This window comes from Mytilus californianus, unplaced genomic scaffold (genome assembly GCF_021869535.1).
Source record: "Mytilus californianus isolate M0D057914Y unplaced genomic scaffold, xbMytCali1.0.p SCAF_4, whole genome shotgun sequence".
Lineage (NCBI taxonomy): Eukaryota > Metazoa > Mollusca > Bivalvia > Mytilida > Mytilidae > Mytilus > Mytilus californianus.
Window position 1 is genome coordinate 92,391,185 of NW_026262690.1, and position 22,991 is coordinate 92,414,175.

A 22,991-nucleotide genomic window follows, 5' to 3' on the forward strand; every position below is an offset into this window, starting at 1 on the left:
TGCTTAATAAATGATAGTATCAGTTTGTGACATTAGGGGAGAAAAGAATCAGAATCAGTTTAATTTTTTGTAATTGCTAGGAGATATAAAGTCTTGGTATTTAGTAATTTGGAATACAAAACGATTTGTAAAACAATAATATGTCAGAAGCATTTCATCAATGTTTTTTATCAGATTAAGAAGATTTTGATCAAATGAAATGTACACCATACAACTAAGGCCTGACATGTTTTCTGCAATGTACATTTGATACAATTCAATATTACTGTCAAAATTTATAACACAAAAAAGGTACAAATAAAAGATAACAGGATTTAAGCATGCAGAATTGTTATAATTAATTCTTTTGTATTACAAATGTACTGTCAAAATTAATCAAGCATATTTTTCACAGGATCTGAGGAAAGAATTAGAAGAGAAAAGAGCAAATCTTGAAAATGTTAAACAGAAATCTGACAGCCTGATACAGGATTTGTCTCGGGTTGAACGTAACATGGTCGAACGATGGATAGCTAAATTAACTACTGAAAGTCAAAAAGTCATGGACATTGTTGATAGTCAGAATAACGCACTTGCTGAACAAGCAGGAGAAAGAGCAGTGTTTCAGGAATCTCTTGACAAAGTCAACCTCTGGTTGCAAGATAAGGAACAGGAAGTACAGAAATTACAAGGTGTCCGTCTGGCATCTGGTGATGTGGAAAAACAGGTTGACAAATGCAAGGTTTGTATAAAGTTCTTAGTGTTATGATACTAGTTTAATTTATTACAGTATTATATGAGCTGCGTCGGATAGAAATCGACCTTATGCAAGTGAGCGTATACATGTACATGTGTACGACTTTGATTAATTTTGTAACATTCAAATACGAAATAAAAGATGAATTTGGCCTGTTTTGTAGGGTTCTTATGTAGACTCAATTTTCAAACAGTTACAAATATTGCATAGAGATTTTTTCAACTTGAAATAAGTTAACAGAGGTATTGATATTTATTTGCATAAGGTCGATTTCTATCCGACGCAACTCATATATTAAGAAATCCTAAAATTTTAAACAAATTATCCCTGAAAATAATTTAACCTTTTATATATTTCTATAAATGATTTGAGGCATTTGTATCCTTAAAAATTTAGAATACTCTTTCTTGAATATAAAATGGACAAATATCTCACTTTCCTATCAATAGATAAAGAAAAGAAAAGAAACAAACTCCTTAAACCAAACATGATACTTACTTACTTATTTCATGTTTGTACTTTAATTTCTTCTTGAAATTTATTAAAATCTAAAATTTAATGGATAAAACTTTATTTTGTTGAATAGAATTTACTTTCATGTTATTTGAAATTTTTTTTGTATGATGATAATGTATAAATATTGTGCTATAGGCTAATTCTGCTTATGAAAAACAAATTTAACATTAATAATAAATTTGATAAATTCAATACACAAAGATTTCAAATTTCACCCAGTATAAACTTATGGTAACATAACAATTGAATTAAATTTAAATGTTACATAACATTTTCAATTAATTTTTCAGTTCAAATATTTTGCATAAACATTTTGTTTAAAATGCGTTATAAAATTTCAAAATAATTACAATATAAGATTTTCTTTATTCACAGACGTTGCAATCCGAAGTTCAGGCATATCAACCTCATTTAGAGAAGTTACGCAAAATGGTAGAACCTTTGCTGCTGGATTGTTCTCCTGAATTAGCTGCAGAACTGAAACACATGATATCAGGTAGGTCTATTTTTACATTGACAAACTATTTATAGGTTTCATAACCAGTGGGATTTGGATATCACTTGATGTCAACTTGGGTTACTGTGGATTCATTATTCTTAGGAGACCAATTTTGGAAAATTTAGCATGAGTATAGGTTTAATTTAAAGTTCAACAAAGTAAAAATTTTCAACGGGTTTGTGTACAGACTTTGTCAAAACCTTGCAATCAAATATTCACAAAAATACAATTTTTTCCTCAATGAACAAAATTGGTATCCATAGAAATAAACAAATCCACAGTATTTAAGGTGGTACCAAACACCTTGACTAAAACTAATTTGGCTTGTTTAGTTTTCATTAAATTTTGACAAAATATATACTTTCACCCTTTGACAAAAATATAAAAATTTCAAAAAACTTGAACCACACACTTTATCAGAAAAATTTCATTGGATATATAGCAGTTTGACAAACACTAATTTTGATCATTGAGAAGCTTAATATTTCCTTAACAATAGAATGTGATCAAAACTTTCAGCTGATTTTTACAGAGTTATCTCCCTGTAGTGTTACGTACCACCTTAATTTCAAATGATCTCAAATGATTATTATTTTAGAAGGTTTTATTGATTTTTTTATTTTATTTATATATACATTTGAATTTGAAAACCAGAAATTTTTTTTTGCTTACATTTAAAAATAATATATTAAAAATTCTATTACAGAAGTGGAGGATAGAAATGAAGGGCTCCTTGCTGCCTTGAAACAAGAGCAAGGACAGCTGAAAGATCATGCAGCAGCCAGAAAGTTGTTTGAGACAGATGTCCAGAAAGTTGACCGATGGTGTAAAGAAACCGAGATCTCATGTTCTACAGAACCTAACCTTGAATGTGCAATACAAGTCTTAGCAGAACAAAATAAACATTATAAGGTAAATATTTTGTGTGTTAATTATATTTTATGTGAAAGGTATAATATTACATTGTTTTCCATTCTATGCATCCATCCGTCCTTCAGTCCATTCATCCTTTGGTCAGTACTGTTTCAGGTTAAAGTTTTAGTTTAACATAGTTTACCATGAATTTGTGGTCACATCAATTTGAAATCTAGTACACTTGTTCATAATGATTTGAATTTTTAAAATATATGCCAAATTAGTGTTTTAAGTGTTATACAGCCAAAACATGGTATGTCACATCCAGTTTCATACAAAAAAAAGGGTAGAAAAAAAAATATTCCCTTGAATTTTACACTTGTGGTAACCCTGCATTTCATTGCAGAAAAAAATTTCAGTCATAAACATACATCTTGGGTTATTCAAAGCACCTTTTTTTTTTTAATTTGGTGTTTCTGTAAAATATTTTCGAAACTTGATGTGACATGGTTACTAAACCTTGTAAACTGGTAAGAAAGGGGTGAATATTTGATTGGTTAACTTCCAGTGATGGTTATTTTCTAATATGCAATGAAATGTTATGTGAAATTTTGTCTGTAGTACTGGACAGAATAAAACTTTACTCATGCCAAGTATTTTTCTGTTTGTAACAAAGATGAATTCTGCATATTTTTTTGAAAAATGCTAATTTAACAAAGACTAATAAGGGAAAACAATGGTGCTATTACTCCTAAAACACAGATTTCACGGTTCAGTGATTATTGAAATATGATAAAGCCTGGACACATATTCTTTCTTACTCTTTTATTTTGTCTATTACTGGAGAGTTTGACTATTTTTCTTTCAGAATTTACAAAACACATCACAGTTATTTGCTTCACTAGTCAAAGAAGTAGAAGACAGAGGTGCCATATTTTTACCAGAAATCTATGAAGCTGACAAAGTCAAACTTGAGGGAACATTGAAATCGACAAGAGAAAAGTACAACAGGTAATACTGGACTGGATCCCAGTTATTTGACAACCTCCTTCCAATTTCTATCCTGGTAACTGTATGGATAATAAGAATAACTGATTCCTTCCTATATATTTCTGTAAAAAAATCTGAATTGGAAAATTCATGCTTCTTGTTTATCTCTTGGTTTTTCAGATAATTCTTGATAGAAGTAGGGTATCAGTACAAATTTATTTGGATTTTTTTTTATAAGATTAATAACTTTAATTTTTTCAATATGATGTGCAAGAAATTTTGATATAAAAATCCAAAGAAAAAGTTAAATTGAATTGACATGTATTGTCTTTTTTCCTTACCTTTTATCAATTTAAAAGAAAAAAAAATCCTTTCGAAAAAAAAAAAAGTATTTCAATGGACATTTTTTTTTTATTGAGAAAAATTAGTACTCAATAATATATTAATGGAATGCAAACATAATTTTTTCCTCTCAAAATTTTCTGTTTATACTTTAAAGCCAGATGGAGTTGGTACATACTTATCAAACGAAGAAATAAAACACACAATGTTTATTTAATTATTTTTACAGAGTTGCTGCCCTTATCAAAGACAGAGCAGACAGTACAGATACTGCACTGCAATCTAGATCTCAGGTCCATGAGAGTGTGACAGAGGCTACTGATTGGCTGAACAATATTCAGGACGAAATCAAACAATTACAGGGAACACCTGTTGGTCCCACTACAGAAGATGCTAACTCACTACTAGAGAAATATGAGGTATGTTATAGAAAGCGGATCTTCATAAAACACCATTTGTATCATGCTACGGTAGTTCATAAGGTAATACTGTAAATTCAGAAATTATTGCGTGCATTTATTATTGCGATTTTTTAAGAATGGACAAAAATGGGAGATTAATTATTTCTATTTCAGGAAAATCTCCATACAGATGTATGTTTCAGATATCAAAATGCAAGTTCTTATTATTGCGATACTCACACAGTCGCATTATTCGCATTAATAAAAACCTCGCAATAATTTCTGTATTTACAGTAGTCGGCTGGAAGACATGTCACCTTCCAGACACATTATTCTCAAACTCAGTGCTCTTATTCATAAATGCTTGATGCTTCATTGAAGAGGAACATTTGACCTGACTTGGGACTAAACCCATGACCTCTTTATTAATAATAATAATAATAAAAATAATAATAACAATAATCTCTATTTCAAGAGGTTAAGATAAATTAGTATAAACGTTATTCTCCCTTTTTTTGGACACCACTGAGGCAACATAAAAAATTGCTCTATAGCAACAACATTGATTAGTCGAAACAGAGTATTATATTTCACCAGTTCATGTGTTCAAACTGTTAAAGAAAAAACTTGTCCTATTTAGGTATTGTGAAAGGGCAAGTCTTGTATTATAAGTACAGGAAATATTGATGCATTATTTGGACTTTTATTGGAGAGTTCTCCTGATTTACATAGGGTGAAATTGATTTGTACTGCAAAATTTTTTAAATGAAGAATGATACATATCCAATTGGAAGTAGACAACTGTTGACTTTGTCTACTATTTTGAGTGGACACAGACTCTTATATAGGGCTGATTGATTGGTGTTTAACGCGACTTTCAAAACTATTGTGCTATTTTGTGGCGGTCAGTTTTTATTGGTGGAGGAAGCCGGAGAGAACCACCGACCTTCGGTAGGAAAACGGACAATCCTAATCAATTAAGATTGGAGTCGAGTGCACCTGCCTCGTGCAGAATTCAAACTCTCATACTCAGTGTTGACAGGATAGTGGTACAGTAGTTCAACTACTTAGACCACTCGGCCACAGAGGGCCCCAAAATATAGGGATGAAATATGGAGAAAGATATAAAACTATAGAAATGTTATATAGCTAGTGAGTAGTGACTCAACGATGGCTGAAGGAGAATTATTCAGTTTTCCAATAGTATTCAGTGATTTGTAAAGTTCTAGTGACCTATTAAAGAGATAATATATGGAGAAGCATATTACTATAGAAAGGTTATTTATTTAGTGACCTACTAACGGCAGTAGAAAGTAAAATAACAAAAATACCGAACTCCAAGGAAAACTCAAAACGGAAAGTCCCTTTTCAAATGGCAAAGTGTAAAGCTCAAACATATCAAATGAATGGAAAACAACTGTCATATTCCTGACTTGGTACAGGCATTTCCTGACTTGGTACAGGTATTTCCTGACTTGGTACAGGTATTTCCTTATGTAGAAAATGGTTGAGTAGGAGGATCATTGATTGTCAAGTAGTTTCATTGACAATTTCTTTGGGTTATTGCCTTATTGTGATATTAGATATATAAATGTTGAGGTTAATACTCTTATTGTCCATATAAGGTAAATATGATTCATATATAAAACTTTAATTGCTGTATAGCTTTCAAGTTATTTTCATCAAAATATAAAAAAAAAATTTCCAAGAAAATTAGTGCATCAAATTTTCCATTGAGATTTAACATTTTGATCTGTACATTTTTCCTTATTTCCATTCTCTTTTCTATTTTAACTTCCTCTGAGCATAATTAGATTATAAGTAGGTTTTTTTTCCAGGGAAAATTATCTTTTTTGTTAAAACAATACACTATGCAATAAAAGGATACATTTTAATTTATTTTTTGGCCTTCAACAAAACTGAAATTGTCGACATGAGGCTGTAAATGGAAGATGATATAACACTTGCATATTTCAAATATGACATCCACTGATTTACAGGCTCCTGAATTTTGACAGGCAGATAAAGAATGAGTTAACATGGATGGTTAATAAATTCACAGGCTCTTTTAACAACATCCCAATAAAAATTAGGATTTGATATCGCATTTTAATAAGAATTCTACAGATACAGCCAAACTTTCAAACCAAGTCTTTGTATCTAAGAAAATATTGCTTGCTTATTTAAGATCTGACTGACAGCTAGCCTAACGAGTACTACATTTGTAGTACTATGCAAGTTTCACAGTCATGTAATGCTAACATGTTATTGCCCTGTTAAGTAATTCATTTGTCTAATATTTATTTGTCTTTAAATAGTAGCATGAAACATATTTTAAGATATTATGAATTTCTCTTCTTATGAACTACTTTCTAATTTGAACCTTTGTTGCCTAGATGATTTTTATTTAAAGCTTTCAAATGCCATCTCATTGATGTCTACCCATATTTCTCCTTTTGTTTTTATCAGAGTATGATTAAAATAAAAAAAGCTTTATGTTAGATTTACTTGATCAATATTGATAACTTTTCAAAAGGAGGTGCTCTGCATAATTCTGCTTTAAACAAGGATGATGCAGCCTGTACCAATTTTTAAAAGTCCTGAGAGTCATAAAAGCGTACTGAATTTTCAAGAACACAGTTGTTGTTTTGGGGTGTCTGAGCACTCACAAACTTATAACATTGTATCATTCTTTCATTTTTATGTAAAGAACCTGCAGTTCAGTGGATTTTCTCTTCATGTCTTAAATTGATTTTGATGTGGTTTTCTTAAATTTCAGCAGGTTTTTTTTTTTTTTTTTTTGTAAGTTATACACGTATACTTTTTATATACTATGTATATAGTACCATCAATTGTTTGTTTTGAATTATACTACTAATTTGTGTATTGTTTGGGCTAATTAGGGCTTGCCATGAATGGCTTGCATTCATTGTTGAAAACCATACTTTTTCATTCAAGTGTTAGTATACTGGCAATCACACTCTATTACCAAATATTTGTATGGATATCAAATGAGTATAATTTTCCTTTGTTGACTTCCAAATTATTCTTCAGACTTCCCTTATTTTTCTTTAAATCAGTAATAAAAAACGAAACTGTTCACAAATAATTCTCTTGTATTATTCTGCATGCATGATTACTGTTTTCTTAGTTTCATTTGTTTCACTAACTTCAGATCTTAAATAATTAGATTCCAGGATATTCCAACTCATATAGTTTGGCCTTTGCAGTGTCTGGACAACCTTTGTCACTTACACATCCTATATAGATAGTTCTTGTTGTAGATAGAGCAAGGGAGTATGGATATATGATCCCCATGTCTTGGAGGGTATAGTAGGTAATAATTTGTCCTTGGTCAGTCAGTATATGCAATAAATGATTATCCATATCTGTAACAATGATATTATCTGATGGTAGTGTTAGTATTCCACGAGGTGTAAACGGATCGTTATCAGTGTTGATTTCAGGGAGACCCTTGTAAATCCCTAGAATGTCTCCTCCTTGTGATAAGACTACCACTCGACCTCTGTAATCATCATCTAATCTGTCCACCACAAAGATATTACCCTTACTAGTGCTGGTAATACATCTAGGATAGGTGAATAAATTTTTGTTTTTGGTTAGAAATTTAGGCAACGTAACTGATCGTTTGTTATGTTTTTCATGTTCATATTCCTCTAGTTGTTTTCCTTCCTGATCGAGTACGATAACTGCACGACTTCCTATGGCAGGGAATAACATTCCTGAAGATTTGGCTCCTATGATAACTCTGTGATCGCTGGTCACATGGATACTGATGGGATACAATGGTTTTACATCATACACGGAATCTGTTATCTGTCCTGTTATGGTGTTGATTAGTTTGAGTTTAGTCTCATCATGTGTTGTAACAAGAATGTTATTTGAATGAGTTTTTGCCATTCCATCTGTCTTAAAGTTTAAACTTCTTATAACTTCAGTACTATTCCCCCTAAGTGTGACATGTTGTAACTTGAATTTGGAATTATCGCCTATCCACATAGAACCATTAGAAAGTACTACTATATTTGTAAGATAAGTTGTATCTGATGTAAATTCTTCAGATATCTCAAACACAATCTTACTCTGCTGTTTTGGCGTTATTTCTACCTTGCCTTTATTATAGTCTTCCTCTTCTTTTAACTCATGTCCATTATGAACTTTAACACTGCACTTAAAACAGATAAGTGTATTACAAGTTGTACAGTAAAGACAACAAGCCTGGTCAAAATGTACTTCACACTGGACATCACTGAATCTGAATGTTTCCTTCGACCTTTCCTGCTTTCCTATACCTGTAATGTCCAGTATCCTATGATCATTAGCAATCCTTGAATGGACCGTGCTCTTACATTTGTCTTTGCCTTTTTTAAAGTCTTCTTCGTCAATTAACTCATGTCCATTATGAACTTTAACGCTGCACTTAAAACAGATAAGTATATTACAAGTTGTACAGTAAAGACAACAAACCTGGTCAAAATGTACTTCACACTGGACATCACTGAATCTGAATGTTTCCTTCGACCCTTCCTGCTTTCCTATACCTGTAATGTCCAGTATCCTATGATCATTAGTAATCCTTGAATGGACCGTGCCCTTACATTTTTCTTTGCCCTTATTAAAGTCTTCTTCCTCAATTAACTCATGTCCATTATGAACTTTAGCGCTGCACTTAAAACAGATAAGTGTATTACAAGTTGTACAGTAAAGACAACAATCCTGGTCAGAATGTATTTCACACTGGACATCACTGAATGTGAATGTTTCATTTGACCCTTCATGTTTTCCTATATTATTAATGTTCAGTATTTTATGATCAATAGCAATCCTTAAATGGATTGTGGCCTTACATTTCTCACATATTAGTAAGTCACATTGTAAGCATTTCCATTTTATCTTTTTCCCACTTTCACATAACTGACATCCAATTGGAATCTGACTTTTTTGTAGTGAGGTTGTGAACGCCATTTCTATATTTGAAGATGTCTGACTTTATACTTCCTTTTCTGTTTGCCTCTCATCATGTGATTTTATACTTCCCTTTTAGCTTGAAAAGGAAGTATTAAGTCAGATGAAAATTTAATATCTATTTGAATTTTTCCTTTTCTACATTTACATCTACCGGTACATCTTTAAATTGCAAACTTTCCAGGGTCTTACGCCCACCATATTTAGCATGTAATAATTACTCCAGAAACAATTTAAATTTGATCTGCATTCATTTATATGTTATGAATAAGCACCATATTGTATGACTGACTTAGGACTTATGTGATGAGGCTGTTTTTGAATGCCTCTGCATCATATTTATTTAAGAGTTTTGTTGGTAAACTGTTCCAGTTCTTGGTGGTATGTGTACGAGGAAAGCTGCTTTTGTTAGTGTAAGCAGATGATTAGAGCTCAATTAGAAGTCTCAAGGAGGTCTTTCAGATAAATTTAGTGTTGCATTTAATATTTTTATAACAGCTTCTTTTTAAATTTGAATTGAAAAATTATTTAGTGAATGATAATAATGTATAGTGATAAGTATGAATGTAAAGAGATGTTGGTTACCTAAAAAAGAATACAAATCATTTAGAGACCGCAGAATTTAGATAGAAGACTGACAGATGACTTTTTAGCTCACCTGGGCTTTTAAGTTGATGTGAGCTATTGCCATCACTTAGTGTCCCTCGTCATAGTCCTGTCCATCATCTTAAACTTTATAAAAAAAACTTCTCCTCTTAAACTACAAGACAAAACTTGGGTGAATGATCCTTAGGGTATCTAGTATAAGTTTATTTGTTTTTTTATTCATGTCCATCAAGAAACATGGCCATGGTGGCTAAAAATAGAACAGACAGGAATACATTAATTGTCTTATATCTTCAAAACTAAATTAACTAGAGAAATTGCTCACAATGTCAACTTCTACTTAGTTCTATTTCAATCAAAATTATCAGATGACTCCTTAAAGAGTTATTGCAATAACATGACCATTTTTTTGCTAGTTTTCATGTTTTTGCCTATTTACTCTAGAAGTATAATACATAGTTTATCTCAAGAACTATAAAATCATCAGCAATACATGTTATACAAAAAACAAGAATGTGCCCATAGTACACTGATGCCCCATTCGCACGATCAATTTCTATGTTCAGTAGACCGTGAAATTGGGGTTCAAACTCTAATTTGGCATTAAAATTAGAAAGATCATATCATAGGGAACATGTGTACTAAGTTTTAAGTTGATTGGACTTCAACTTCATCAAGAACTACCTTGACCAAAAACCTTAACCTGAAGCGAGACAGACAGACAAACAAACGGACGAACGAACGAATGAACGAACAGACGCACAGACCGAAAAACATAATGCCCCTCTACTATCCTAGGTGGGGCATAAAAAGCAAAATGACTAAAACCATTGGATGTGCCCTTCAAACAATTTTTGAATAACTTTTATAGTTTTGTAATTATCTTGAAAGCATTAATAGATAGATAGAAACTGTTAATAGCAAAAATGATCAGCTGTACAAGAGTACAAAAAAGCCAAATGGCTGAAACAATTTGGTGACTGATTAAGAAGTTATTATCCTAGTATCAAGATTTTTGATTAATTTTTGTGTTTTTGTATAAAAAAATAGGTACAAACTGTGCACAGCAAAAATGATCAGCAATCTAAGATGGACCAAAATAAAATAACTGATTGTGATAAAGCACAAAATTAATGTTAAAATGGCATGTCTTTTACCAGGTGAGTGATTCAGGCTCTTATGAGCCTCTAGTTTAAATAATAGTGCTTATTTATGGTCTAAATAACTTGATTCCAATGTCAACTTCATTTAGATATAAATTCAATTCATATATTTACAGGATATCAGTGAAAAGATTGCAAACTTTCAACCATCTATAGCCCAGCTGAACCAGGCAGTTGAAAGATTAAGAAGTAATGGCCAGAATGTCGAGGCAGATGAGATATTACAGCTCACGTCACAGTATGAGATGGCCATGGATAAGGTAGAACAAGAGAGTACCAAATGTAAACAGGCAGTGGCATTCAGACAGAACTATGCCACACAGAAAGCCCAGTTAGAGGCAGCTGTACAGGAGTGCGAGGATGAGATGAATGAGGTGGCTCAGTCAGGCATGCCTATTGGTGAAAGGATTGAAAGGTTTAAGGTTAGTTTGAGTAAATATCTTGTAGAAATGAGCAGCATTTATAGTGAAAACCACAAATTTGTTTTAAATAACTTTTTGAAAAATATTTTATATGCTATAAACTGGGAAATTTAAGGGCTGTCTTTCATTGGGCGATTTGGTGACTCAATTCGAATTTGCAATTTCATGGTGGTATTTGAGTATCTACGGTCCTAGTCGTATGAGTCTAGTTCCCACATAATATTCACGGTAGTTTTATTTTTTTGTTTCAACTTTTACCGTGAAAATAGAGAAAATAAAACTTCATAAAAAATTTCTCTGTTTATAGAAATCAAGAAAGGGAAATAATTTGGACTTGAAGCAGTATTTTACAAAAAATGCACAGGGACATACTCTTGTTTTCATTTTTTTTTTTAATTCTAATAATTTTTTTATACAGGCAATAACAGAGAAATTTCAGTCAATAGAACCTCTATTTATGGTTGTCAGTGATAAAGCCCAGCAACTGAGTGTTGAATCTGGTGAAGATGCTCGTCCAATCACAGACAGTGTTCAACATTTGAAATCTCACATGGATCAATTAAAGAAGCAGGCAGATAAGAAAACAAAACAGTGTGATAGAATACAGAAATCACGAACTGAGTTTGATAATTCCATTGATGATGCTATTTCATGGTTAGAACAGAAGGAAGATATTTTAGCATCATGTACTGCACAGGAAATGGAACCTGACAAGGTCATGGGGTCATTACAGAAACACAATGTAAGTATTGATGTTGATATCCTATAAGTTGACTTCAAAAGATATTTTTTTATTGAATTAAGAAGACAGATATTAGGATTAAGAAGTCAGACAAAAAATGAAGGACAGAGATTAAACTTCCTGATACAAAATAATTTTTATACAATTTGAAAAGGCACCTACGTTGACCAGTAGATATGAAGATATTCACGTTCTGGTTCTTTGTATAAACTTACTTTTAATAGAAAAAAATGGAAGAAAAAATTAAACAATTCGATGTTTTTTCTTTTTAATGTATCTAATGAATTTCATTTGGGCAAGAAAAATATTTTAAATATGGAAGATGTCATGGTAGTTGTATGAACACTTTGAATATCTCTGACATGAATATGTTATAAAAATGTATCATGCTTACAAGGAGTATTTGCCAAAAATGCTGGTTGAGAGGTATCAAAATTTCTAAATCTGTTTAGGCGAGGGAAATTTGTTTACCTCGAAACCGGTATTTTTGGCATATACACCTTGTAAGCATGATATAATATTTTAATTCCACTGAATGTTCTTTGCATCCATCTCAAAGAAAAGTCAAGAGGTTTCGGACGTCACATTATTTTTAGACATGGTATTTCCCATCTGCCGTGGTATTTGATAGCAAATACCCCGGCACATGGAATTCCATAATGCCAAATACACTGGCAGAGAAAAGAAAATCTCAATATATAGAAAATTTGTGAAAAATACCATTTCTCTCATCCAATCAAAATACAGCATTATTACACAAGGTGGAATTATAAAGAAAATACTAATTTGATAAAGGAGATGAGATATGAAGTATTATTACATGAGATTGAATGATTGATGATTGATTGATTGATTGATTGATTGATTGTTGGTTGCTTAACATCCAGTGCTATTACTTGAGAGAGACATGCTTTATATATATGTTTTACATTGTAGGCATTAGCTAGGGAGGCATTAGATAAGATAGCTGCTGTCAAAGATAAGGCTAAGTTAGAGAAAGCTCATTATGAGAAACTAGGAGAACCTATTCCAGCCACCATGCAGGACAAACTCAATCAAATACAGAGTCTAGAGGATTCTATCAAGGTAAATGCTGGGGAAAGTTCAAGCATCAAATGATGCAACAAATGAAAAAAAGACTTTTAAGACACTACACGTAAAAATTGTCAGTCTAACAGCTTTAAACAAAAAGAGATATTCATGATTTGAATCATTTCATTTCTCTATTAGTTTCCTTATACATTGTACATATTTTTCCTTCCCTTTCTTTACCAATTTATATCTCATTTGTTGTTTCAGCAGAAACTAGAATGAGTTCAACTGTAGTGTAAAAATGTTCAGAGTTATTACCATTTGGCTTATATTAACATTATTTTTTCTACTGTAGAGTAAAAATGTTCAGAGTTATTTCCCTTTGGCTTACATTAACATTTTTTTTTCTATACAATAATGTTAAAATTAGAACTTTTCCATGTTATACAGGAAGCAATTGCAAAGAAGGACAATTACTTAGAGGAGGCTAAGACAGACAGAATGCAGTTTGAGATGTCAATGAAGCAAATAAATGATTGGACAAGTGGTGCCGAAGAAATGTTAGACTCAGGATACGATGGACTAGATTATGACACGTTAACAGATACACTTAGTGAACATAGAGTAAGTTATATAGTACTCTGGATGTTGCTATGAATAAGTTGAGATATTGGATATACATAAATTGAGATATTGGATATACATAAATGAGATGGCAACTTTAAGGTAACACTACATTAAAACAAACAATTTACAAGTTTCCATACCAAAAATCACACTCTTAATCTGTTTTTTAATATACTGATTGAAAATATGCAGACATATAACTATATTTTTAGAATACACAAAATGCTTTACAATTTAAAATTTAGATAATATATGATTAGAATAAGAATATGACAATAAAGTACATGGGAAATTTATTACAACGAACAACAAAGTCTTCAAAAAAAATTAAAACCTGCTGTGGTTTGAGACTTTTTAATAAAGTATTACAGAGATTGAAAGAATTTCTTTTAGCCTGAAGGTTTAATAAGACAGTCAGTTTTAAAATGTATTTGCTTAGTCTGATTATGTTTACCTTTGTTATTATTTTTAGGACTACTTTTCTGAAGCCAGCATGTGTCAGGATGAAATGGAACAAGTTATGGAATTATCAGAACGTCTGCTTCCCACTTTAGATAATAATGATAAAGAGACATTACGACAAACTCTGAAAAATACAAATAAAAAGTTAGCTGATGTCATGGCAGCCTCACAGAGACGTCAACAATCATTAGAAAAACATGCAGAAGACTGGCAAGATTATAAGGTACAGTAATTTCAGACCTTTCCTCTGCTCCAAGAAAGAAAAAAAAACAGTGAAGTCTTGTAAATAGAAGTTAAGAAAGGGATGTGGTGATTTTAAACTATATAGCAGTATTTTTTTTTCAGTAATTAGAGATGAATAAATCAAATGTTAATCACTCAATTTAACTTGGTGAGAACTTTAATTGGCTGAAATCTTTCAGGAGTTTCTCCAAACTTCAAAGTGAATAGCAGCTCAAGTCTGAATGGCAAATTGCCTACTGTTGTAATATTTTTGTTGTTTGCATATACCTTGTTAAATTTTTTTATAAGTCATCAATTCTTTTTTTTTAAAGGACATGGTTTTCAATGTGACTGAACAACTTCAGGACTTAGAAGAACAGTGGACCACATGTGAACAGTTGCCAGTTGCCAACCCAGTCATGGTTCAACAACAACTGGCAAAATCAAAAGTAAGGAACCTAAGAATTTTAATAGATATTATTGCATTAAAACTTTTGATAGAATGATGGTTGTAAAATTGAACCCATTTTAAAGATTCACAAATAGGAAAGGAAGTTTGTGTAATTTCAATTTACATCTTTTACAGTAAAGTAACTCTAAAATTTATCCTCAACAATAGTGAATTTATATCAGTTGCTGTAAAATCAGAGGTAATTGTGTGCTTTTACGAAATTGAATTTATTATTTCAGTAAAAATATTAAAATTGATTGATTTATTTTTATACGACCGCAAAAAATTTTTCGTCGTCTGGCATCATCGTCCGAAGACACATTGGTTTTCACACTCTAACTTTAGTTTAAGTGAATGGATCTCTATGAAATTTTACCATAAGGTTCAATACCACAAAAGGAAGGTGGGGATTGATTTTAGGGGTTATGGTACCAACAGTTAAGGAATTAGGGGCCAAAAATAAGCATTTTTGTAACTTCCAGACATAACTTGTGTGTTAGTGTATGGATCTCTCTGACATTGTACCACAAGGTTCCATATCACAAAGGGAATGCTGGGATTGATTTTGGGGGTAATTGCCTCCAAATTTTAGGAATTAGGGGCCAAAAAGGGGCAAAAAACAAGCATTTTTCTAGTTTCATGACAATAACTTGTGTGTAAGTGTATGGATCTTTATGAAATTGTACTACAAGGTTCCATATCACAAAGGGAAAGCTGGAATTGAGTTTGGGGGTAATTGCCCAAAACGTTTAGGAATAAGGGACCAAAAAGGGGCAAAAAATAAGCATTTTTCTAGTTTCCAGACAATAACTTGTGTTCAAGTGTATGGCTCTCTCTGAAATTGTACTGCAAGTTACCATACAACAAAGGGAAGGCTAGGATTGAATTTGGGGGTAATTGCCTCAAAATTTTAGGAATTAGGGGCCATAAAGGGGCAAAAAAACAAGCATTTTTCTAGTTTCAGGACAATAACTTGTGTGTAAGTGTATTGATCTTTATGAAATTGTACTACAAGGTTCCATATCACAAAGGGAAAGCTGGGTTTGAGTTTGGGGGCAATTGCCCCAAACGTTTAGGAATTTGGGGCCGAAAAGGGGCCAAAAAACAAGCATTTTTTTAGTTTCCAGACAATAACTTGTGTTCAAGTGTATGGATCTCTCTGAAATTGTACTGCAAGTTACCATACCACAAAGGGAAGGCTGGGATTGAGTTTGGGGGTGATGAATCATAAGGGGGTTCAAAAAATTGGGGGGGGGGGATTTTTTTTCCTTTTTTTTCTTTAAAATTTTCCATTTTAAATTGGTTATTTCTAATTTTGACATATAAAAGCAAATAATAATGATATGGTTTGAATAGGTAAATTAAAAATTTTTAAGTTCTTAGACCACATTCATTCTGTGTCAGAAACCTATGCTGTGTCAAATATTTAATTACAATCCAAATTCAGTGCTGTATCAAGCTTGAATGTTGTGTCCATACTTGCCCCAACTGTTCAGGTTTCGACCTCTGCGGTCGTATCAAGCTGCGCCCCAGCGGAGCATTTTATTAATTTTTTGTATATTATAAAAATTGGCATTGTTGATAACATGAATTCTGAATTTTGAAATATATACTGGTACACTTTTACCATCTTGGTAACTTTCTTTATTCTGTAATTCTACCTCATTTGTTTCATTATTATTCAGTTTTATTTTAAAATTTGTATTTTTCTCTTATAGGATTTCCTCGCCAAAGTTGAGGAAGTAAGAGGTGCAATGAGTGAAATAAATGACAAGTCACATGACCTAGACAAGGATGGTAATGCTGGTAGCAGGTCCTTCATTAACAATCTGGTCGATGATCTCAATGATAGATATAATACATTAACTACTACAACAGAAAATAAACAAATGACTCTACAGGTATAATTTTAAAATACTTTTATTAAGTGTTACAAGTTAGCATGGGTTTTATGGTTTAAGAAACACAAAAATTTTAAAATACTGAAATAGCATGCATTTTTCCCAGTACTGGTACATGTATTTTGTTCTGTGCAAAATCTAAAGGTAGAAATTCAATTTTTCCTGAACAAATTCAATATTTCTTGAACACATGGTATATTTCCTGAACAAATGATATAGAAAATTAAAAAAAAATGGAAACAAAAAAATACAAAAAATTGTAATCACAAAGTGAGGTGAATAGTGTTTATGAATAAGAATAAGAATATTTATTGAATCCAATAAAAAGGCCCGTTTCTGAGCATATACACATATATATATATAGTATTAATTATACATTGATTTTTAAGATATAGTACATTAAAAATAAATGATTAAATAACAACACTCCATACCAGATGGTGTTTGAAAATAAATAAAATAGAATATTAACTCTCTCTTATTTCAAAACAAGTCTTGTATATGTGTTGCAAATGACTTTCAGTATGGTAAATAACATTGTTTTATGACTATGCATTTTTTTATACAAGTAAATTATATTTAGAAAATATTCAACTAGTATGCAAACAGAATTGTTGGATTTTTTTCTCTTTTATTGGGAATAACCATTTTATATATACCGGGTAAAGCAAATACTGATCTTGCACAATTTTATTAATGGCTCATGTTAAATTTATACTGTAAGCATATTGGTCTTAAAGTGTATTTAACTTACATTTACAGAACTTGAAGGGAACGTGGGATGAGTACACCACCCTTTTAGAGGATGTAGAGAATCTAGTCAACACAGCTGAACAGAGACTACCTACCATTGAGGTAGAATCAGCACCTAACCATGAACTACTGACACATCTCAATGAAACCAAGGTTTGTTTTTATTTAAAGTTGTGAACTGTAGGGAATATACTTTTAACAATTATAGATATCAGATATCAGAATAGAAATATATTCTTCTAATATTGCCAAATTTTTGTCAGCTTCACCTGAACTTAATATAATCAAGGCCCACCATACAGGGTGAAGTGGAGACAAAGATCTGAAATGGTTTGACCAAAGACCAAAGGATATGGATGTAAACAACTACATGTTATGGTTTGGCCTTCATCGATGAGCAAAACCTGATAGAAAGCTATAAAAAGGCCCAGGAAACAAAATATGAAACAGTTTTATTCTTGCCTTTCAAGCCAAAAATGCCAATGTTGCCGGCAAAAAAAGTTAAACAAGCAAGAGCAGTTAAATAATTTTTTTTTGTTTTTTTTGTTAGGGAGAAAAATTAACAATTTTTTTAGTAAAATATTCTAAAATTCATTATGGATTGACTTCTGAATTACAAAAGTCTTATTTTTGTTAATTAAGCAAATCTGTACTCAAATCCAAGTGAGTGAGCCTAAGATAGAGGCATTGAAGAGATGTACCGAGAACTTACAGAGAAGTCTACCTACTGCTGAAGCAAAGATTCATACACAAGAGAAACTCATGAATTTGCTGGAAAAATTGGAAAGGTAAATACTATTTTTTAGTTTCATGTAAAATAAAGTAAAAAAGTGACAATTTTTTTATCTATGTAAGTATTGTATTGAGTTATTCCCCTTTGAATATACCAATATTAATTTCCAAGTATTTATTGATGTGAAAGGAATATTGGTAATTTATTCCATTTGTAGTGTACGTTAAAGTCAACCACTTGATATAGGGGCAATTGCAATGGGTTAAATCAAATAAAAGTGAATTTCTCCAAGCAAATTAGAATGGGCATTTGTTTCGCTGAATTCTAAAATGCCATTCTAGCTCTACACAATGAAAATAATCATGAATTCATTATGCTACATAATGGTATGTGTATGTGTACAAAAATTCCAGAGAGCTCCTTTGGCTGTTTTCTTCTTTTTTTTATAATAACTTATGCATTCAATTTTATTTGCAGAATACAAGATAATGCTAATGAGTACCATGTAGCCTTACAAGAGGAGGTGGATGACAGAGGAGCATTCCAAACTGAGGCTGACCAGACTGTCCAATGGCTGGCAGAGGCTAAAATGGAGCTAGAAAGATTGGATCCTGGTAAAGAGGTGGCAGATGTTATAGAAAGAATAGAAAAACAAAAGGTGGGTACCAGGTACCGCATAAGCATTTCAAACAACATAATTATATTTTGAATAGTGTTTTAGGTTTTTGAGGGTTTTTTTTATGTTTCTGAATATTTAACACAAAGCCCTTTGTCCAATGCAAAGTTTGGCACATGCCAAACAGTGCATAACAGATTTGAATTTTTAAAGCTGATATTCCTAGAGAAATATTTTAATGCAAATCTTCTACATAAAAACTTGCTAAATTATTTCATGATTTTTTTTCTATTTTGTTTCAGGTATTACAGCAAGAAGTTGCCATACGTATGGACCAAATGGAGCAAGTCGCTCAACAGAAAAAGGCAAAATATAATGCATTAGGCAAAGACTTGCCAGAGGAACTTCTCAGACAAATAGTAGATATGAAAGCACTTGAAACAGATGTTGCCACTGTGATGAAGACAAAAGGAGAAGAATTACAGCACATTAAGGCAGATCGAGAGGAAGTCACCTCCTCACTTAAGGATGTCTCCCTCTGGTTGACTGATGCTGAACTCAGACTACAGGATAGAATCATCAACATCCCTGATAGTATTCATAATTTACAAGTAAGTTGTTTACAGTTTATGTTTATCAAATGATATTTCATAGCCGGCAAAGCAGAAATTTATAACACTAGATTCCATTCTTAGTAATCTGTTGATCATATTTACAAATGGCATGTATGTCCATTTTGTCCATTTATGTGCTTTCGCTGATTAATTGATCATTTCTTTGGACTCCCTCAGCTGGCTTGGGGTAGCATGCTTACCTTGCAGGTGGTTGTTGGTTAGATCCTCAGCTGAGACTTCAAAATTGCTATTTGCATGCAGATCATATGGCAAGTTTTTGCATAAAGGAGTAAGGCAAAGACTGGTCGCCCTGGAGAGAAAATAATGTGTTTTAATTGGGTAGCCTTTCTTATTGAGAACATATACCTTGTGAGCAAGCAGATTTAAAAATATGTGTCATCTCATTGAACTAGAACAAAACAGGGTTCACATTCATATTTTATTGACCTGTGATATATCACCTGTGACCTTAAGCAGTCATTAATCAATCAAATCATGATTTGGTTGACCATTATGAAATATCTTTTCGTAGATGACCATATATATATTCCACTTGTCATAGTCACAATCCTGTACTCTTTTCTTGACTTTGATTTTCATGAATATGACTTATCGCATTATTTTTACTTACCATAAGATTGATTGATTGATTGGTGTTTAACGCCACTTTCAACACTATTGTGCTATTTCATGGCGGTCAGTTTTTATTGGTGGAAGAAGCCTGAGAAAACCACGACCTTCGGTAGGAAAACACAATCTTAGTCAATTAAGATTAGAGTTGAGTGCACCCGCACAAGCGAGTTCGAACTCACAACCTCAGTGTTGACTGGCTAGTGATTACAGTAGTTGAACTACTTTGACCACTTGGCCGCTGAGGCCCCTCTTACCATGATAAAAACAATAAATGACAGTAGCTTACTGTTCTGGGGCACCTGAGTTAAGTTATTTTTTTAGTTTTTAGTGGGGTTTCGTGTTCCTCAATCTTTAAAGAAATTCCTTTTGAATGAGATTTGGTGGGCTAACTTATCCTTTTGAATGAGATTTGGTGGGCTAACTTATCCTTTTGAATGAGATTTGGTGGGCTAACTTATCCTTTTGAATGAGATTTGGTGGGCTAACTTATCCTTTTGAATGAGATTTGGTGGGCTAAATTATCAGTGATTTTGTTTGTTATAATGTTTTGTCATATTTATGCCAATAAGTTGCATAAATCTAAAAAATGTAATGAAGTTTTTTTTGTGTTGCAGTTGTCACAGAAACACATATATTCTTTGACTGGTAATTTTTGCAAGAATTTAGAGGTCAAAGGGTTGCCTAATTGATATGTGGTAACTTTTTAGGGCTATATACAGATGACTATATTTCTTAGGTCAAACTGACGTAAATGTTTGTTAATAAAAATTGAAAAAAAATTCACATTCACAGATAGGTTGTGAATTCTTCCCTAGCTTTTAATTTATAATTATCAAAGGTTGGACTATTATTTATTTTCTTAAAAATTAGGTCATCCTGACCTATTAATTGAAAAGGTTATGTATCTTATAAATACATTGTGGAGGTTGCATTAACTTTGGATTGTCAACTCATTGAATTTGTTTTCTTAAACTAAATATGATTTATTCATTTAAAACAATGGTGTCTTTTTTTAACCCAGCTGCATAAAAATTAATTTTTCATAAATTTTATATATTTATTGAATTCTTTATCTTATTCATATGATATTTTCCTATGCAATTACTTTTCATTCATGTTGAAATGGATCAAAGTAAAACAAATATCAAATTTTAATTGAATTGAACAAAAATCATGTTTTTTTTTTATTTTTGAGCAGAGAGATCTCAGGTTTCAGTCTTTTTATTAACCATGTAATTCTATAGTTCAGATTAAATGAGTCGTACTTTTGATATTTCCTCCATTCAACGGAACATTTATTTGAACAGTTTATCTCCAGATAATGTCTCACTGTGGAAAGTAAAATTTATGATAAAAATTAAAACCTAGTTAATTAATTACATGTTTTAAATTTAAATAGTAAGTACGAAGGTTGTTGTGTATTGGGGATATTTAAATATTTCAAAGGATTTTTGTTAGAAAAATAACTGAATGTCAGACTTCAAATTTTATCTCAAATTTCACATTAGATTTAAAGAACTGTAACATTGTTGTGTTTGTTTTTCTGTACTATATGTGATAATATTGTGGTTCCATTCTCAAACTATAGTAATGGTTGCTATAAACATACAATTATGTGACCGTCTGCCAAAAGAAGATGCAGATATTTATCAAGGCATTATCAGCATCATTTGTCTTATTAAATTTAAACCTTTTCATTGAGAATTAACACTGTTTTACTCAGGTGTTGCAATCAGAGTTTGATGACATTAAACCTGTCCTGGACAAATTACGTAAACGAGGGAGTGATTTGATCCAACATACCCCAGATTCTATAGAGAAGCAGCTTGTTCAAAAAGCTTTAGCTGATACTAATCGTCAGTGGCTAGCGGTACAAGGGAGAACTGCTGAGAGGTCACGTAAACTAGAAGACGCTAAGGACTTGTTGCAGAACTTTGATGAAGTTGCTGATTCTTTAGAGAAGTGGTTACCAGGTGCAGAGTCTCTTGTACAGAAAGATGCTACTTGGAGTAACTTTGATACTGTGAAAGAACAATTGAAACAGCACAGGGTAAGAATTTTAACACTATTAGAATTATTAGAGAAGATGCATGGTGAAGTTTTTACTACTAGGGGATGTTTAATGACCTTGACTACCCATGCGGGTCTTGCATGCTCTGTGAAATTTTTGCTCAGTCTTATAGAACTATTTACAATGTCTTAAGAGAACTGCAGTGCATTTAATTTCTATCGACAGCAATATGAAGATTCAGTATTTTATCAAAAGTATTCAACATTAAGGTGTTATATTGCAAAGGAATGAATTACCTGTTAAAGTGTCATGCCTAGCATAGCCAGTGTCCAAATTTTCCAAAAAATTTTGCAAGTTTACAGAAAATTATGATTTTCACAGATTAAACAAATTTTAGCAGCATACCTATTGAGCGTATCATTTTCTTAAGATTGAAACTTGAAAGTAACAAGCTGCAAAGTGCTAAATAATTTGTTTGCATGCTATTTTTTTTACAACATAGCAAGTGGTCCACATTTTTTCCGTGTACAATTTTCTCATAGTAAAAGTAATGATAATGTAGTCCTGCTGACTTTGCACAATTTTATTTTCTAAACTACTGTCGAAGCATTGAGATTTTTGAGTCTAAACATTTATAAATTTAATTGTTTTGTTTTTGTTATACATTGTAAAACACAA

At 31.9% G+C, this 22,991-nt stretch overlaps 1 protein-coding gene across 12 annotated transcripts in view; it reads left to right on the top strand.

Annotated features, from left to right (window-relative positions):
- Nucleotides 1-22,991, top strand: part of LOC127738901 (nesprin-1-like) — a 244,990-nt gene that overhangs the window by 170,942 nt on the left and 51,057 nt on the right. For all 12 annotated transcript variants that reach the window (XM_052250385.1, XM_052250384.1, XM_052250389.1 and 9 more), the window contains 17 exons: nucleotides 395-721; nucleotides 1,628-1,748; nucleotides 2,458-2,663; nucleotides 3,475-3,617; nucleotides 4,168-4,357; nucleotides 11,211-11,516; nucleotides 11,935-12,258; nucleotides 13,195-13,344; nucleotides 13,741-13,914; nucleotides 14,390-14,602; nucleotides 14,934-15,050; nucleotides 16,771-16,953; nucleotides 17,716-17,859; nucleotides 18,349-18,494; nucleotides 18,917-19,097; nucleotides 19,358-19,666; nucleotides 22,026-22,352. In XM_052250385.1, the coding sequence (XP_052106345.1) occupies nucleotides 395-721; nucleotides 1,628-1,748; nucleotides 2,458-2,663; nucleotides 3,475-3,617; nucleotides 4,168-4,357; nucleotides 11,211-11,516; nucleotides 11,935-12,258; nucleotides 13,195-13,344; nucleotides 13,741-13,914; nucleotides 14,390-14,602; nucleotides 14,934-15,050; nucleotides 16,771-16,953; nucleotides 17,716-17,859; nucleotides 18,349-18,494; nucleotides 18,917-19,097; nucleotides 19,358-19,666; nucleotides 22,026-22,352 (3,561 nt within the window). The remainder of the gene's footprint in view (nucleotides 1-394; nucleotides 722-1,627; nucleotides 1,749-2,457; nucleotides 2,664-3,474; nucleotides 3,618-4,167; nucleotides 4,358-11,210; nucleotides 11,517-11,934; nucleotides 12,259-13,194; nucleotides 13,345-13,740; nucleotides 13,915-14,389; nucleotides 14,603-14,933; nucleotides 15,051-16,770; nucleotides 16,954-17,715; nucleotides 17,860-18,348; nucleotides 18,495-18,916; nucleotides 19,098-19,357; nucleotides 19,667-22,025; nucleotides 22,353-22,991) is intronic.